At 49.5% G+C, this 18401-nt stretch overlaps 1 protein-coding gene across 1 annotated transcript in view; it reads left to right on the top strand.

Annotated features, from left to right (window-relative positions):
• Nucleotides 1-15429, top strand: part of TNFRSF11A (TNF receptor superfamily member 11a) — a 26239-nt gene extending 10810 nt beyond the window's left edge. Inside the window, exons 2-10 of the mRNA XM_026034564.1 lie at nt 2856-2937; nt 3373-3498; nt 4023-4166; nt 5521-5614; nt 5842-5936; nt 6831-6938; nt 8840-8892; nt 10563-11403; nt 15122-15429. Coding sequence (XP_025890349.1) covers nt 2856-2937; nt 3373-3498; nt 4023-4166; nt 5521-5614; nt 5842-5936; nt 6831-6938; nt 8840-8892; nt 10563-11403; nt 15122-15429 — 1851 coding nt within the window. The remainder of the gene's footprint in view (nt 1-2855; nt 2938-3372; nt 3499-4022; nt 4167-5520; nt 5615-5841; nt 5937-6830; nt 6939-8839; nt 8893-10562; nt 11404-15121) is intronic.
• The last annotated feature ends 2972 nt before the right edge of the window (nt 15430-18401 follow it).

Raw genomic sequence — 18401 nt, 5'->3', positions numbered from 1 at the left:
TCCTTCCTTCCTTCCTTCCTTCCTTCCTTCCTTCCTTCCTTCCTTCCTTCCTTCCTTCTCTCTCTCTTTCTCTCTCTCTTTCTCTCTCTCTCCCTCCCTCTCTCTCTCATTCTCTCTCTCTCTCTCTCTCTCTCTCTCTCTCTCTCTTTCTTTCCCTCCGCGTTGTTCTTTGCTTTGGATGAGCCCACCACCTTTGCTTTCCCTGGCACCTCCAGCGGGACGTGTGAGCCCTGCTCCTGCCAGACCGCAGCTCGGTGAGGTCAGAGCTGCTCTGACCTACGCACCGGCCCTCGACGGGAGGAAGGATGTTCCAGAGGTTAAAATGCTAACTTGAGGCTTTGGAGACATGGTTTTGTTTCCTGCTTTGCCACTGATTTCCTGTTACCTTAGTAGAGTTAGTCAGTCTCTTGAGCGTGAGTTCCTCATCTGTGAAATGACTCGCACTTCCCTATCTCAGAAGGACGCCGTGGAGAGGAGTACGTTGGTGATGGTGATGGTGAAGCACCAAGCCATGGTGCCACCGCGAGCCGTGTGTAGGGCTCCGTGCTACCCGCTGGAACTAAAACCTTGTTTATAGGCTGAGCTGCAGTCCTCCGGCAGATGGTTACACACGGACCCCTCGACTTGCATGGCGCTGTGGGAAGCGGCCCCAGGCTCCCTGGGTCGGCTCCCTAGTCCATCCAACTAGTCCACCCCAGGCTGAAATTTCTCACTTTTGGGAGGAGCAACCGGCCACCAGTTTCATCCAACGCAAATCCCAGAAGGGAATGGCACAGCTCTGTAAACAGCTCTAGTCTCCAGAGGAGCGGGACGCGGTGGCAGACGGTGGCGCTGCTTGGCGCGGCGCGTGGATGGACGCGGCAGCAGCCATGGACGTGCTGAAACAGTCACCCCCTTCACAATGCATGTCCTTCCTTAAAAAGGACGACTGCCCTGGTGTGACACGTCAATAATTTTTTAAGTCTTTTTTTGCTTTTTCTTTTTCTAAAGAGGAACTTTCAAACTGGGCCAGAACGAGGAAGAGGAGAACGCTCAGCTATTAAAGCGAGTGACCTGGCCCGTCGCTCGTCTCCCTCGGGTGGCTGTGGGGCAGGAGTGGGTCTCTGGCCTGCCCTGCCCCTTCCCTGCGGCCTCCGGCCTTGCCAGCCCTGCTGCTGGTCGGGAGCAGCGCGGTGCAGGTAGTGCACGTGCCGGCCGAGAGCCAGGCCTTTCACAGGTATCCACGTGCTCCGTCGTCCTTGCTGGGAATCCCGCTCCCGTTCCAAGTGTGAGGGGCGGGGCAAACACAGCCAGCAGGTTTTGCTCCAAATCCCTCATCATGCAAGCACAAGAAAGATACTGCTGATTAACACAGTGAGAGACACAAGGGAATACTGAGAGAGCAGAAGTATTCTCAGAAGACTGGACTCAAATTTGCCCTGGGGTTGTTGTCATGATAAAAAAAAAAAATGGTTATAAAGTGCTTATAATCTGCAAACATAACCTAAAAGAAAAGGCCTCTGATAAGAAGACCTCTAATCTTAGTCACTCTTAATCACTTTATTTCAGACTCAGCTAGTGCAGTTTTAACACTGCTGCACTGTGTATGCAAACTCCAGACCAAAAGGAGGTGATTTGAGAAAATATTCCAACCTCTTTGGTCATTTTTAAGTTATAAGCAATTTTTAAGTTATAAGACCCTTTCCAGCAAGGACAAGGTGCTTAGGGGAAGAGAATATAATGCGATTGCTTTTGATGGACCTGGCAAAGGAGGAAAAGAGGAGAGGTGTAGGGGATTAGAAACCACTATCAGTTTTTCCCTCACTTGCACAGCACTGTTGGATAGTGAAAGCTCCTTCTAACCATCAGCAGAAGTTTGAAGGCATCTTCCTTTTCCAAATCAGAGGTATCCTGTGAATGATATTTCAGCTGTATCCCGTTTCAGTGAAGCGTTGCTTGCTGAGGGCTGGATTTGGGCTTATCCTACGTGTCCCGTGAGGAATGGGAGCCAGAGGTGGCCGTGGGGTGGTGGTTTTGCCTGGAGCAGGGGCAGTGTGGGGCCGGGAGCGAGGCCTGGCCACCCAGGCGAGCCGAGGGGCAGGTAAGAGCTGCATGAAACACTGCAGCACCCTGGGCAGGTGTCCTCTGGTGTGCCAGTTTTGGCTGCTTCGGTGAGGGAAGGGGTTGTTTTTGTTTTGATCTGTTTTTCTAAGAAAACAAAGGGTGTTGACTTGATTTGTGTCATGTCAGTGGCTGGCTGCCTCAGTTCCATGGGGCTGGTGCTGCAGGACACAATAGGAGCCATAAAAAAGTCATAAAAGTGAAGGCCAATATTTTCTGGGGCTACAGAGAGGAGTGTTGTGTATCCCAGGGGGAAGCTGGGAACTTCTTTTTTTCAGGATATAAATCGTTCACTTGTTCACCTTTACTAGTTTGCCGACTGTTAACGCTTTAAAACTGTCAGTGGTTCAGGTCTTGGGCTGAGGTCATCTCTCTGGAGTAGACTATGGAAGTGTCTGCTTGCCAAATTTCTTATTAATGTTTTGAAGTCAGATGTTTCAAACAATACAGTACTGTACACAGGGGTTATACTGCAGGCCAAAAGTTCACGACAATTTACCAGATGGGTTATTTATTTGTTTATCGCTTGGCTGTATTCCAAGCCCCTGTGTGCACAGCATCAATTACGTGTTATTAATTTGCCTGCAAGGAGCCTTTGAAGTCACGATCACGGAGTAATGTTTTACTGCTTGGCTGTCCAAAATGCTGCAGGGGAGAAGCCTCTCGGAGCCCCCCGGCAGAGCTGTGGGAGGGAGGGTAGGTGGGAGGCCCGAGGCGCCTTGGTGCTCACGTCCTTCCTCGCCTTCTCCCCGCAGCTGTCACGACAGGTCACGCCGCCGTGCGAGAGCGAGCGACACTATGAGCACGCGGGACGCTGCTGCGGGAAGTGTGAGCCAGGTACGGGACATGGCGGGACGGAAAACTCCTCGGAAAACTCCTCGGAAGCGGCTACCCCTGCCACTCCATGCACCTTTCCTGCACGTACCCTAACAATCGGGTGCCTCATTTCAGGTGTTCGAATACCTGTTGTTTGTGCAGGAGTAGTCTAGTCATCCCAGCAAAAGCCATGCTGTTTTGTTGGGAGAGCATTTAATCCTGCTGGAGTCAGGAGGTAGCTTAATTTTCACGCACATAAGCAAGCTGGTTCCTACGCCGTAAGTCCCATGGGTATTTCAATAAGTTGGGGCTGGGCCAGGGAACTGAAAGGGTGGCACAGACATGATCATCCCCCAAGACTATAGCAGCGTTAGCTTGGCCTGTGTTTTGTCTCAGCTCCTTCAACAGCTGATGTGCAACTTGCAAACAACCTCCTTTCCCTTCTCATCTTCACAGGGAAATACATGTCTGCCAAGTGCACTGGTACTTCTGATAGCGTGTGCCAGCCCTGTGGCCCAAATGAGTACATGGATGTCTGGAATGAAGAAGACAAATGCTTGCTACATAAAATATGTGATCAAGGTGAGCTGAGGAACCTTTGGATCTGAACTCGGGAAGTGTCAGCATGGGCACGTGGATCTGGACATGATGCTTTGTTCAGGAACACGATAATGGAGGTTGGGCTTGCAGAAGAACCTAAAAGACACTGAGGTCCCCAGACACCACGGAGTTTCAGTTCTTCTGTGCTCCACTATAGTCTCCTTACTGCTCATTACCTTCACTTCGGCCATTGATCCCTGTGAGCTGTATTTTAAAGGTTGTCTCTTTTGCCCAGCTTATTATGCACTCACATCTCCTAGCATGGTAGCTTCAAACTTGCAGAAGCTCCTTTTATTTTCTGCAGGAGCTGCAAGGAAAAGTCTTGCTCAGGGGTTCAATCAGTGAGGTGTCCTGTGCTAATCAGGGGTCTCCAATGACACCGTTTCCTCCGGCCAGAATGGTTCTGCCTGTGGCATTCAAGAGAAACAAATAGGTGGAGCAGGTGGTTTATGAATTTGCGGCTTCATATCGGAGAGGTTTTCACTCCCAGGTGCTTTGTGTCCTAGGGAAGGCCCTGCAGGAGGTGCATCCGGGGAACAGCACGTTCCAGCGGCAGTGTGCCTGCACGGCGGGCTACCACTGGAGCGACGACTGCGACTGCTGCCAGCGAAACACCGTGTGTGCCCCGGGCTTCGGAGTCAAGCATCCTGGTAAGACAGCGGGGCCGGGACAGAGGGAGATGTCCACGTCAGGCCTGGAGGGGAGGTCAGCAGGGGAGCTTCGGGTTACATCTTAGGAAGAATTTCTACATGGGAAGAGTGGGGAGCATTGGAAGAGGCTGCCCGGGGAAGTGGTGGTCTCGCTGTCCCTGGCAGGGTTCGAGAAATGGGTAGATGAGGCACCAAGGGACATGGTGCAGCAGGAAGGGTGTTGAGGGACTCAGCGTTGGGCTCGATGACCTTGAAGGTCTTTTCCAACCCTAATGATTCTGTGATTCTGTGATGTGGGTCCTGATACTGAAGAGAGGGTATCTTAGGCTTTCTGTCCCCTGTGAACAGAAGATTAGAACAGAAGTCTGATTAGCATTGCTACTGCATGTAACTCCTCTGGACTACTTGCATTTTGAGGGCCACTTTCAGTAAGGGGCTTGAGCCTCTGTCATTCACATGGTATCTGGAACGAGGGGACACTGCAAGGCTTCGCATGGCCATAGCCAAAAGGGCTGCAGTGCATTCCTCATGTTTGCAGAGGTACTTGGCTCAGCAGTCACTTGGATGTGCATTTCTGCAGCACTCAGAGCTAAGTGGTCCACTGGGCATCCTTGCTGGGATCTCTGGAATCAGTTTCTACTCACTGACTATTCTTTGCCACGTTTTATAACACTATAAGTGAGTTAAAAATGATGAACACCTTTCACATAGTGGAAGTCTTTATTTTATATGACTTGTAACACAAGGATTTATTGCAGACATTTAATTTAGTTCTGGGCTTCATTGCAAGCAAAATGGAGGTGTTTTGTGGGTGGAAAATAGAGATGGTTAAATTCAGAGTTGTAATGAACACCGGGAAGATAAAGTGAGCTGTTCCAAGTACAAAGAACACCACAAAACAGCACTTAATGGTGCAACAGGAATGAAACGGGCCTGGAGCACAGTTTGGTGCTCACCAGGCTGGCAAATCCTGGCACAGAGCTTTGTTTGCTTCATGCCTTTGATAGTGCCACTTAGTCACCACTGGTGGAATAGCATCAACACAAGCAGTTAATGAAAGTGCAAGGATGTAACAGCTGTATATAATTTTCCAATAACTGAAAATGACTTCTGGTCATTTCCCATTTTGATCAGGTGGAGAAATATGCTAGTCTCAGAAATATGCTAGTCTTACCTCTTTTTCCTGATTACCTGTAGCTGACATTGCTGCCCTACTATAATTTTAGATCCTTCTCTCACCAGGGAAGCTTTGGGAAGGGCTGTGGGAGGATGGGGGAGCCCAATCAGCTCCGTGTTGCAGTCAGCTCACGAAAGCTCCGCTCTGCCATTCTTCTCCTTCCTTTGCCACACGCAGTGCAACAGGACAAGGATACGCTGTGTGCGCCCTGTCCCACGGGCTACTTCTCAAAGGTTGCTTCAGCCACCGAGGGGTGCAAGTCCTGGACCAAGTAAGTCCCTGTACCCTGTATAAGGATCGTGAGAGGTGCAAGGTGCGGGGAAGCTGGATCAAAAGCCACTTCCAGGGGGTGTTTCAGTGTGTCTGCGGGTGCACAGAACATCTCGGTTTGTGGCACATAAGAAAGGTATTCTCAGATTGGGGCTTGAATCCTGCTGTGGGGTGGCAAAGCAAGAGCCCCTCGCTTGAGTATGTAGCATCTCTGTCTTTCTTTTCTAGCTGTACAGCTCTGGGAATGGCAGAAACGGTCCCTGGGAGTGACAAGTCAGATGCAGTCTGCGCAGAACGGAAGATGCCCGAGCAGCCAGAAGATGGTATTTGTCCTCCTAGAGGTTACTCCCTACAAAGTACCTACGTGTTTACTCTGGATTTTGTGCACTCCATTCGCCACGCGGACAACTCTGGGGAGCAGCAGTAGCCCAAGGCAGAGCTCCTCAGCAAATTCAGCCTTTAAAGATGACTTTAAACCCAGCTGCTCTAGAGGCCATGCCCCGTATGCTAAGTAGTGCTTTATAGATCTTTATACATCTTTATACATCTCACTGGTATGAGAGCAGCAGTACGTGGTGAGCAGCATTACTGTAATATACCCATGATCTGCACCACATTTACTGCTCTCTCATCTTCCAGCCTGCTAATTTCCATACACACATTATCTAAGGAAAAGCTACCAGCTTCTCTCCATGTGTCTTTTATAGCAACAGACACAGCCTCAGCCAAATGCAGGTCTCTTCCTGCCCGTGGCCCTTTTCTCTCTCCATCACGGAAATGCTGCCATGGAGGCTGCTTGCCGAGCACACCACAGCTCTCCACAGTGTGAGACGAAAGCCAGACTCTGCTGCCTGCAGTGTATAGTGCCCCTGGGCTGCACATCCATCCCCTCCTGAGGCAGAGCAAGCAGAGCCCGTGGGCTGGCAGCTTGTGGGGGTCTTCTGGAGGAGCCTCGCTGCCTCACACCTCTCTAAGGCACCGAGGTTGTTTTTTACATTGATATCTCTGCAACATGGTGCTTTTAGTAAGGCTGCTCATCACGGAGCTTTACCAGTGCCCAAGCTGTTGTCCTTGTTATAGAAATCTAAAATCCAACAGGAAGAAAAAAGGCTCTGTGGAAAAAATATGGAAAAGCAGATAAAATAAACTAGGATTGTAGCACTGCTGAGTATAAGTTGCCTGTTGACAGTACTATCTTTTTTTTTTGCACCCTACAGGAACAAACAGGATCTTGTACGTGTTGATTGTCATCTTGTTTTTTGTGGCACTAATTGGCATTGTCGTCTTCATCATATACTACAAGAACAAGGGGAAAAAGCTCACAGGTACGTTACAGCTAATGGTATTTTTGAATGTGACAGCTACATGGCTCTGATTTCACGGGTAACCACCAAGTGGAGAAACTCAGATGCCCTGGCCTGTGCTGTCCGTATGTCTGTCTGCATGGATGTGGTTTTACTAGTGCAAAGCCAGGCTTCCCACTCCTGGTGGGAGTTCTGGTGTCCTCTAGCATCCAACATAACGAGGTGACCGTAGGTTTAGGAGGGCCAGTGTTGGGGCACAGCAAAGACTTGCAGGTCTTTCACCACCTCCTACATCCTTTTCCCTGCTTCCCCTCCTCCTCTGAAACCTGCATGGAGTTGGGTTAAAATACAGACCTCAAGACAGCAGCCTGATGTGTATTTGCAAATGGGATGGAGCCAGTGTTCTCAGCTGAAGCTCTGATGAGCTACTGCAGAAACACCACAAGGAATAGAAGAAACAGTGAAAACACAAAAATACATTCCAGGAGGAAGAGAAGAAAGAGAAAAATGGAAAAATTGAAAAATACTAGGGGAAAAAAACCCACAAAAATACTAGAATAACACACTAGATATCACTGGGGTTATATATACCTATTTATTCAATATATTTTGAACATGAGGAAAATACTCAGAACAGTAACTCAGTGCCATTTTAAACCCTGGGACTTCATAGTCAAGGGCATATTCTTATGGTTCTCTTTATTTTTTATTTTCTTCTTCTAAACATGGAAAGCTTTCCCTAATGTATTTTTTACCTCCTCTCCTTCCGCAAGCCCTAGGAATTTATGAAATGTTTTGGGAGCTGTGGAAGGGAAGAGAGCAGCGCTGTCTTGTAAAGTAAGCTCTGGCCTGCCTTTCAGAAGTGGGCTGCCTCTGCCACACTAAACATGGGTTGTGCTAAATCTGGAATTCCTGGGATGGGCTGGAGGAAATGGTGACTCTCCTTGCAAACCAAATACTTGGGATGCAGAGCAGGTTTCGGGGGAATGCTCTGTGCTGGACACTTCTCTTGCCCTGCTGCCCTGCCGTGAGTGTGTTTCATCACCTTTGGGTGGTGAATCCTGCTGAGTAGAGCCCCAGGGATCCGCGGGCTCGGGAAGAAGCCCTGCCTGCTCCCGAGCTGCTGGTAAATATGCAGACTTTACATAGAATCATAGAATCCTTAAGGTTGGAAGGGACCTCTAGAGACCACCTAGTCCAACCCCCCTGCATCAGAGGAACAGACTGGGAACTGGCAGCGGCTCCAAGCAGTGGGTCTATGTGCACACATACAAAACCAGCACAGGGTTATAATGAACACAGGCCCCAAGCCCTTCAGAATCTCCAGAAAGTGAATATATTTATAAAATGAGAAGAAGGTGTCTGATAAGCAGCAGTGTTTGCTGCAGGGCACAGCTGGTGCCCCGGCTCTCCCCTGGGAGATGCTCTGATTAGGTGAGGCTCCCAATGAAGCGCTTCCCGTGGAGGCAGGATCCTGCGCTCCAGCACTTCCCGCTCCTTGCTCTCTTCCCTGCAGGCTCCTCGCTGCTCTCCCAGGATGGGCTCTGGGCTTTTCATGTGACTCCTCTTGAAATAGACTCTCCGGCCCTAGCTGGGTCGGGAGCGGGCCAGTCATAGCGTGGTGACATATGACCAGGAAAGAAACCCCATTTGATGTGGAACACAGTTGAACTGTGATCTATTTTGGGAGCTTGGAAACATTTGTTCCACCAGAATATATCCTTATTCCAGTTACAGCGCATCCTCGGCTAGACAGCTGCTGGGACGTCTGAACAGCGCGTAAACACAGCCTGCATGGTTTATGTTTAATATGGTATTACGGATTGTGAATAACTATGTATGTGTTTAGGTCTGTGGCTACTTTTACTGCCTGCTATACATTATATGTACATAAAACAGCTATTGTTTTATCTTCCCTACAGCGGATCTACAGAACTGGGCCAACGAAGTGTGCAGCCAGATAAAGGGAACAACGGTAAAGTCCAGAGCGTTAAAAATTTCTGGTTTATGTTTTTTTCTTTATTATATTCCTGGCACTGCCTTGGCAGTAGCCTCCACATTAACTTTTGGCTGGAAAACAAGTTTTCTGTTTCTCAAAAAATAAACCCTCACAAGTTTGGCTTTTTTAGTCTGGTTCTGTGTGAATGTGAGGCTTATGAAATGTCCAATAGCCTCTCTAGCTTCTGAACCACCTCTCTGGTTTCAGCCAGTTTTAAGAGTCTCTGTGAAGCTTAAACATTTGTAAGAGGAGAAAGTTCGGCACTTTCTGATGGTGTTCAGATGCTGGCCATCTGAGACTGTACCTAGGAGAGAGCTGTTGTAAATCCAGAGACCTGGAAAAACTTCAGTGGGAGTTTGCACCTCTTTACATACCAGAGAAATCCAAACTGGGGGCAAAGCCAAAAACACCAGGCACACAAGGCATCCAGCACAGAGCCATTAGTTAAAGATAATATCCCTGACACCCACTAATTCCAGTGCCTGCAGAAATCTTTGTTGTCCATTCAAATATGGTAGAAAGCCACCAAGACCTTTAAAAAGGTTTTGCTCCAGAGCACTCCCACATCCCATAGCTGAAACACTGGGACGAAGACTGAGGCTCCTGTGCACTGCCTCTTTCCCACAAGGGACATGGACTTTGGTGTCCCACGTCCCAGATGCTTTCAGCACCAGGCCGGGCCAGGAGCTCTGTCTTAGTGGCTGCAACCCCAAATCCCACTACTACAAAGGAAACTTCTTAAGAGGGAAGTTCCTCTTTTGTCTCCCGAGTGTTTGTGCCACCTCCTGCACGAGCAGCAGCTCAGACCTCAGGGACGGAGGAGCGAGGAGCAGCAGCACTTAGTGGCCGGCAGCATTTACAGGCTCCCCTCCAGCCTGCAAGAGCTGAGCAGATGCTAAAAATGAAACGGAGGTAGCAATTCCCGTCATTGCAGACTGGCTTGCAGGTACCAAAGTGAACTCTTGAACTGCTGCCCCCAGTGTTTTCCAGCACTTTTGTGGAGCCACAACCAAACATGTAGCTTCACTTTGAACAGTACTGACAAACGGGCTTTTGTATTTGTTGTCCTAACTTACTCTGGGCTAAAGCAACCTTGCCTGTGTGAGCTTTTTGTTTTCTTTTTTCCCTAGCTTGTCGTGGGCCATCCAAAACACTCCAGTTTTTCTTCTGCATATAGCATTAGCAGCACTAAGGTTTCTGCTCTCAGTAAGTCCTTGGCAGGTCTATGGCCCTTCAGCCACAGCTAATTCAGGGTGCTCACAAGCCTCTAACAAATGAGAGCTCTGTGGTGTTTTATTGATGGTTCACAAGGAGCAGCAGAAAGCAGTGACTCTAATGGATTTATTGACTTTAAGGGCCTTTTTAAGAACTAACAATAGCCTCCTCTCAAAATTAAATGTTGTGGTCTCCCAGGCCAACACATTTTTATCAAGATACCCCTGTGGCCGGGGGGATACCAGCACCCCTGGTCACAGTTTTGCAACAGGATAGAATTACACTTCAGTCCTCAAACACAGCTGGTGCTGCTCAAGCTCAGCAGCTCCACATCAAGGAGTAGTTACCATCTGCCTGTTTCATCTTTGTTTAGAAAATAACCTTCTCCTGATTTATTTATTAAATACATTTTTCTTTCGGACTTCATTTAGGAGCCCCCCAGAGATGTGTTTGTAGACACAGGCGTAACCAACGCTGCTGCTCCCCACATTTCGGAAGGAATGTGCCTCCTGGCTCCTGATGCTTATTCTCCCCATGGAAACACGTGCTGCACTAGCACTCACCTTCTGTGCATGAACAGCAGCCCCAGGACAGCTCCGTGCGGGGTGGCTGGGAACCTCCAAGAGTTTTCTGTGGTATCCGAGACTGGTGATGACCATTTCCCACCAGTCCCCATGGAAGATGAGTACACAGATAAAGATCTCAACACGGCTGATTATTTATCTTTACTGAGTCAGCCTGACAGTAAAACTGTGTCAACGTTTTCAGAACCAGTGGAGATAGGGGAGAACGACAGCTTAAATCAGTGCTTTTCAGGGGTTGGGAGCACAGAGGACGTATCAGCGGCTCAAGGCCTCAACCCTTCCTCCAAAACAGACAGCCCACGTGCTGCTGTGGACAAATACCTTCAGAAATCCTGCGTGCAGGCCCCCAGCTGCCCAAAGGAAGCGGACACCAAGGACACAGATGGCCTCGCAGCGCACCAGTACGCCGAGAAGGTCTGCGTGAGGTGCGGCGTTTCATACAGGGGGTCTCCGAGGAAGAGGAGCCAACCCTACGGTGCAGCCGCCGACGGTGCCCCCAGCTCCCCAGAGACGGGCTCCCATGCACAGTGCACTTGTGGCTTGCATGTTCTCTCTGCTGGTCAGAGCACCCTAGCAAGCGACCGTGCTGTGGAAGACGCCTCGTCTGAAGGTACCGACGCCAAGTCCCAGCGCACAAGAAGCACTTCAGGGACGAGCAGCAGCACTTCAGACCTTCCACCTGCATCTGGTAAGCCCAGTAGGCTTGACCTACGTACAGTCATATAGGATTATTCTCTGTGCTAGGTCAGTATTACTCAGAGAGTCCGTTTTAGAGGAGTTAAGAATAAAATGATGCCTTGAAACGTATTGGAAAGATGAGGATGAAATAGCAGGGGCATTTGTTCTGCAGTGAATTCTGCAAACAGTATGAGCACCATGAGCAAACATCATCCTGTCACGATCCAACCAGCAATGCAAGATCCATCTTCTGGCTGGACCAGTGATCTCTGGTGACTGCAGAGGCCAGGCAACAGTTAGTGGAGTGTTTTCTTGGCAGCATTTGGTGTGTATGAGAGAGGAGTTGGGAGAGGGGACAGTGGTGTAAAGGCAGAGCTGAGAAGGGGGGCTCAGATGGATGTTCTTCCACTCGACGCGCTGCATGTGCTTTGTTGTCCTCATTACTAGGTACAAGTGCAGCTAGAATCATGCAGTGGTCACTGATGGTCTAGTTTGGCCATGGTTGGTCTAAGACATTGCGTCCAGTTATTGGTTTTCAGCACTTTCTCATTGCTTTCATTTGTTATTATAGCAGCATTCAACTAAAAGCAATTTCATACCTGCCTTGTTTCTCCACACACAAGTGCTCTATCCCCTTAACAGCTCTGAAGCACAGTTACGGGGCAAATATACTTAAATAGTCAAAATAAATAAATAAATAAAGACTGAAGCAAAACCAGCAGAAGGGAAGTTATGAGCACTTTCTGAATGAAACCCTCCTCCCGCAGACTTTTCTTCAGCATAGACCTCTTGTCGTGCGTTATTCGTCATTTTAGATTATAATCTCTGAAAGAGAGAGACTGTTTGAATTTGTATCTGTGCAGTGACGAGCAACACGGGACCTGAGTTTTGCTTGGGATACCTAAGTCTTACTGTAATGCCCACAGCAGTCATCGGCAGCTGCCCTTCCTTAAAGTTTGTCCCAGAGGTGGTTTCGTTGATTTGCCAAAGCCCCAAAGCGACACGGGCCTTTCCCTTCTGGACATACGTGTCAAGCAGGAATCTGGAAGTGCTGGAGTATTAATCTCTCTAAGAGCTGGTACCCTTTCTACTGCTTCAGTTTTCTGAAATCTTGAAACAGATTTACTGCCCGATAAGAATTAAACAGAGTGAAAAATAAACATAGTCTTTTATGGACGACGACCCTGGGGCCCTACTGAAAGTCGAGCCGTGTCTGGCGCTGGAGAGGTGCTGCCTTTCTTTTCAAATCCAGCACAGAGGGGAAGAGGATACACGCAGGGCAAACAGGAAGGTTTGGGGTTGAGTGACAAGCTGGAAGGTGGACAAGCTGCGACGCGCTCCGTAATTCTTCCCGTGGGACGCCGGTCTCACGGTGGTGCCTTGGGGTTGGTTCAGGCTGCAGTGCCACCTGGCGCGCTGCGGGCACATGTGCAGCGCCGCTAGGCCCGGCTCAGCCGGGCTGCTGAGGGAGCGGGAGCCCCCCACGGCCCCTCCAGGGCCCCCCAAGTGACTCTGTCCTAAGTGGGACTTGCTGGCGGGGTGTTTGGTGCTGCCGGGCCCAAGCTGGGCCTTAGCAAGCTGCTCCCTCCTGAGCGCGCCAGAGGGAAGGAGGAGAGGCACTGAGGAATGTCGTGATTTTTCTTTTAAATTCCTTAACTCAAAATGAGAGCAGAAACTGCAGACCCTGCTGCTGTTAAGACCCAATCCTACAATATCAAGGCAACCCTCTGGACAGGAACCACTTACAGGGGTTGTCATCAGAGAGGGGTCTAAGCCTTCAAGCAGCCTTTCAAATCCCTCCAAGCTCGGGAGCAGTCTCAACATGAAGACCTGGTTGGTGCCGCCCCGAGTCCTGAGTCCGACACTAACTTTAAGCATGAGCCCAGGAAGATTTGGGTGACTCGTGGATAGGGATGGTTTTACAGAGCCTTCCACCTCGGAATCCCAAAGCAGCTCCATACAGCAGCTCCGTTCAGCAGCTCTCACTGTTCAAATGCTATTAGAGGACTCCCACAAAATTAATCATCCTCTGTGCTGCTCCAGTCCTTAGTGAGTAATTGCCACAGAAATTAGTCTAGCTTTGTAATTGATACCAGCAGGAGCTCTGAAGAGATCAAAAGCTCCTTGCACTTGTCTTCTGAAGGTGCTCCGTGTATGTTGGGGTTGGAAGCACATCTCTGAGTGCTGCCCTGGCAGTTCTGGTGCCACTTTCCGTGCCTTTGTGTTTCCAGTGCTATCCTCTTTCAGCATGGTGTCCTCATCTGGCAATGCAGACTTACAGACCACATTCAATTGAGCACTCTAAATGTGTTAACCCCCTTTTTCCCTTCATCATCACGTAGACTTCTAAATTCCTGATCTCCTACAGAGCACTGGAGCGAGCGGTAAGCAATCTGTGTAAAGGCAAAGACAGGGTTATTCAGAACCCTGCTTGTGTGTAACAGAGCATCGTGTTGATAGCAACCAACTGCACTGAATAGAGGGGGAACAGCTGGCAAGACAAAAACCCTGCAGAGAACACACACCTCGTGCTAATCTGCTCTAAACAGATCTGCCGACGGAGTGGCTTAGCTAAAGTAAATACAGTTGCTTGAGGGGGCCTATCAGAGAGATGTGTAAGACCTACCAAGACTAAGTTATGAGCACAGCAGTACTTGCCAGTGCTGGAAGCCAGTCCTGGTGTGTAAGCATCATGGGGCAGGGCTGTGCTTAGCTGCAGTGGAAGTGCCAGTGTCTTCAGCGGGGAGGAAAGTGTGGAGAAAACGCGCAGAATTTCTGGATTGTTTAAGATAAATCCACAAGTAATGGGAAAGACAGTAGGAAAAACACTTCTAAGGAACAGTGTGCATGGCCAGGAGCATGGAGCTCAAGCTTTGGTTTCATTACATCTTGTCTGCTTTGGTTAGTTTCTTTGAACTTAGGGATAAGTTTGCTCTTCCCAGGCATTTTCCTTCCACTGTAATGGAAGTTTATAGCCCTCCCAGAGCCTGATCGTGCTGTCACTGAATTCAGTGACTCAGTCCTTCACTGGCAGAAGGATTGAACTGATGCTGCACGTTCTCTAGAGGCCAGCAGGCACCCTGAGAGGAGTGTGTGTGTTGTAACTCACTTAGGTCACCCACTACGACAGAGACTTTTATTCTTCCCTGCAGCCAACATATACCCAGATAAATCCATGAGGTGACTATTGGAATTTATGTAATTGGAGGATCAGGACAAGGGCAGATAATATTCTAAGCTCTGTGTTACTTGGACTCTGTGACAGTATGCCCTGACATTAATATTTCAAATCTTTCAATATTTATTCAATTAACCTGCTATCTATGTGCCATGATAGGGTCAATTGTTTACCAGGGTGGGTGGAGGGAAAGAATATGGTATCTGGGACTGTAAAAAAAAAAAAAGAAAACCCAAAAACAAAGAAACAAAACCCATATATGTATATGTAAAAATTGGAAACAATAACCATTTCTTAACCAACTAACTAATTTAGAGAGAGAACTTTTCTTAATATTCCAGGCAGATTCCCCACAGCCTCGGTCCTCGGGAGGCCACGGTGGAAATAATGAGAGCGCCCCATGGAAGGCATTGATTGTAATGGGTCAAAGTAATGGAACAAAAGTAAAGATACCGCCCTGGCTTAAATGCACTGTGCTCAACGTTCATCTCATGGGAGAAAAAATTAATCACTTGTACCTTCTTTCCTCCCCCTGCTCCCCCTTCCCCAGGAAATGTGACTGGAAACAGTAACTCCACATTCATTTCAAGCGGACAAGTAATGAACTTCAAGGGCGACATCATAGTGGTCTACGTTAGTCAGAACTCCCAGGAGGGGGCCCCGGCGGCCGGCGCGGCGCCGGAGAGCGTGGGCAGCCCCGTGCAGGAGGAGAACGCGAGCCGCTGCGAGACGTTCGCGGGCACGGCGCCGCACTACAAGGAGAAGTGTGCTGAGGGGCACGGCGCCTACGCTGCCGCCTCGCAGCCCGTGCAGGAGGAGGGCCGCCTGGGACACTGCTCCGAGAAGGTGCTCAACTGAGGCGGCGGCGGCGGCGCTCCGAGCGCGGCTCCCTGCGGCACGCTCGCTTGCTCGGCGGCTCTCGCCGCCTCCGGCGTCCCCGGGGAGGTCTCCCCGCTGGAAAGGAGCGCTCCGGCGCAGGTGCCGGGGATGCTCTTGCTGCTGGGCACAGACACGAGCGGGAAGCCGAGGGGAGGGAGCACTCGGGGCCTCTCTCCTTGGTGGCGGTGGTGGCCTTGCGGCCAAGGACAGCGTGGGCCCCAAGCCTTTGGGCTGGGGCTTTGCGAGGAGGACAGCATTAATCGCGGGGCGCGCGGGGCTCTTCCTGCAACACAAGTAGCACCGTGGGGGAGCGTAACCCAACGAGGCCCCTCAGCACTGCCTCGGATTTCTCTCCCCCGATGGAGATTTTGGAACTGTTTGAGCTGTACCCTTTGGTGGGCCCCAGGCTCCCTTGATCCCTCGGGGTGGGGGCGGAAGGGAGCGACGGCCACCGCTGCTTCGGAGATGAGTGCCCTGCTGACCGTCGCCTCCTCTCGGGAGCCAGGCGGGCGCTGCAGCCTTCAGCCAGGACACAAGTGAAGATCCTGCTCAGGCTGTCCTTGACTCGTAGGTACGTACAGTTACAGCACATGGTGGCAGGCCAAATAGAGCTCACGGGCCTTAAAAGCCTCTCAGGCAGACTCTCAGCAAAGAACATCTACAGTCTCGGACCCCAATTCACTTCTGCATTATTGCATTGCTCTACAAAGAAATTTAACCTCCTGAAGTTGAAAATGGGAGTAAACTTTGCCTGGCACTCTCTTGCATAAGAAAGATCATGGAAGTTGAAGGCACAAGCCACTGACAGGTAGAGCAGAGTCCATGATCATTAGTTGTAGGCATTTCCTGAGTGATAGAAGCAATAGAGAGAGTACCTGAAGACAGAGAGTTCGGTGAGAGTTGATCATGCATTCCCACACCTGCCCGAACAGTTTTCTCTTTCTCAGTGATATTTTCAAGGGCAAGCACAGATTTATTTCAGCCCTGCGGAAACAGACCCAGAGCTCAGCCTGTCTGGGCTGAAATCAGAGTCTAACCACTCTCACACTAAGAGCTGATGAGCCAGATAACCCAAGTATCAGATTAAAAGACCACTAATCTTCACAGTTAGTAGAGAGCCCCAGGCACTCATCTGACTTTGGTTCAGGCCTGCTCCACCGGACACGGTGAGAAGGGTAAAGGGCACCAAGACTCGGGGAACCCCCAACACCCAAAGGTGACATTTCTTGTGTTTTCCTCACAAGGAGCAGTTTTCTGACGTTCTCCTGCACATGTGAGTGCAGCTCACACTAGGGCACCTTCATCCTGAAGGCTATCCTCACTCTGAGCCTCCGGAAAGATCAGTGTTTCCTCCTAGATTTCTAAGGAATCTTTCATCTAATGTGGTCTGATCTGCTTGACTGACAAGTCTTTCAGTTGAAGGTCGCTGTCTAGAGACAGTTCCTTTTCAGGAGGGTTTTAGAGCAGCGGGGTTCACTGAATAGCTGTTCTCTTTGCAGAGAGGATGAAGACCATGTACAAAGCTAACAAACTGACCACCATGTCACAAAGAATTTCTCATTCACAACTGAAAAGCCACCTTCAACCTTCTGGAGAATAATTCTGCATTATTTATATACCTGGGATTTACAGGTCAGCCCAGGAATTCAAGACTGACTCTTGGGGCTGGGAGAGGGGGTCTCCCTAGGTCCATTCTGGTAGATGTCAGACCTCCCACAGTCCTGATGACATTTTGCAAAACATCAGATCACCTCCCCTCTGGATCACTTGAACCTTCTTCAGAAGTCTCTGAGAAATACTGACATCTGACAGAGTTATCATTAAGGAAACATTATCATCAGTTATCATTAAGAGTTGTTCAGATACAGAGAGGAAGTGTGCTTTTTGTCTGTGTTTTCCAGGCTTCCCCCAGCTCATTCCCAGTCCCACAGTCTGCTTTAGGGGCTGTGAACATCTATCTCTCAGTAGCCTAGGAACAAACTAAGCCAGCCTCACCTAGACTCAGCCAGGTGGGTCCACTGAGTGATGCCCAAGCGGTGGTAACTTCTGCCCTCTTGAAGATGTCTAACGGAGGCTGTCATTATGTGTGATGTTACCTTTCCTGATGGATCTTCTAACAGGGATCCGTAGCCCCTTTAGGCCTAGCTCTTCATCCCCTTGCACAGGTACGATGTGCAAAAACGAGCAGAAATATGCAAGGATTCATGTGAGGGATACGGCCATTTTCCGTGCTGTCTCGTTTTTCAGTCTTTTCTTCCCAAAAGCCACTTATCCGGGACACCACTCAATCATCCCCACTTACAGGGCAGGATGGACTGATGTACCCTGCTCAACTCTGGGTAAAGTAGCTACTTGCAGATCTTTCTCCTTCTCACTCTGTAGCTTCTTGTTGTGGTTTGCATGCATAACCACCGGAAAAGAAAGCAGATAGAGAAGAGGCTCAACATCTTAATTTAAGAGGAGACAATTGATCTCAGTGCAACTGAACTCAGTGAGGGCGCCTTTTGGCTTGCTGAAACACAAGGTCCTAGGGAGCAAGATTTGAAATCGGGGGGGATTGGCAAGCACGAAAATGGTCGTCGCAACCTCAGCCGCTGCTAACAGGGGAACGGGACACGCCAACGGTTCTGACCCTTTCCCCTCTTCCAGTTTCTCCACGAAAGCGAAGCAACATGTCACCACACTGCATGGGCCCAGCCCTCTACTTGGCTGCTTAGACTTGATCCCACGGGGATTTCGGGATCTTTGTGGTTTCATTTGTCACCGTTTTGGAGCTGTTTCTAACACCTGGTTCTGGCAGGGCCTTGTGCACCGGGCACCAATTTGGAGGCTTTTGGCTGCTATTGAAATACACACAATGAATGACAATAAAAGTCTTAAACATCTACCTGAGATAAAGCGAAGATTTTGTTTAACTCAATGGAGAAAACTGAACGCAGTATTATATATTG

Source organism: Nothoprocta perdicaria, unplaced genomic scaffold, assembly GCF_003342845.1.
Source record: "Nothoprocta perdicaria isolate Ctin4 unplaced genomic scaffold, notPer1 scaffold_147, whole genome shotgun sequence".
NCBI lineage: Eukaryota > Metazoa > Chordata > Aves > Tinamiformes > Tinamidae > Nothoprocta > Nothoprocta perdicaria.
Note: the sequence above shows the minus strand (reverse complement) of the source record. Positions and strands in the feature narration are given on the sequence as shown.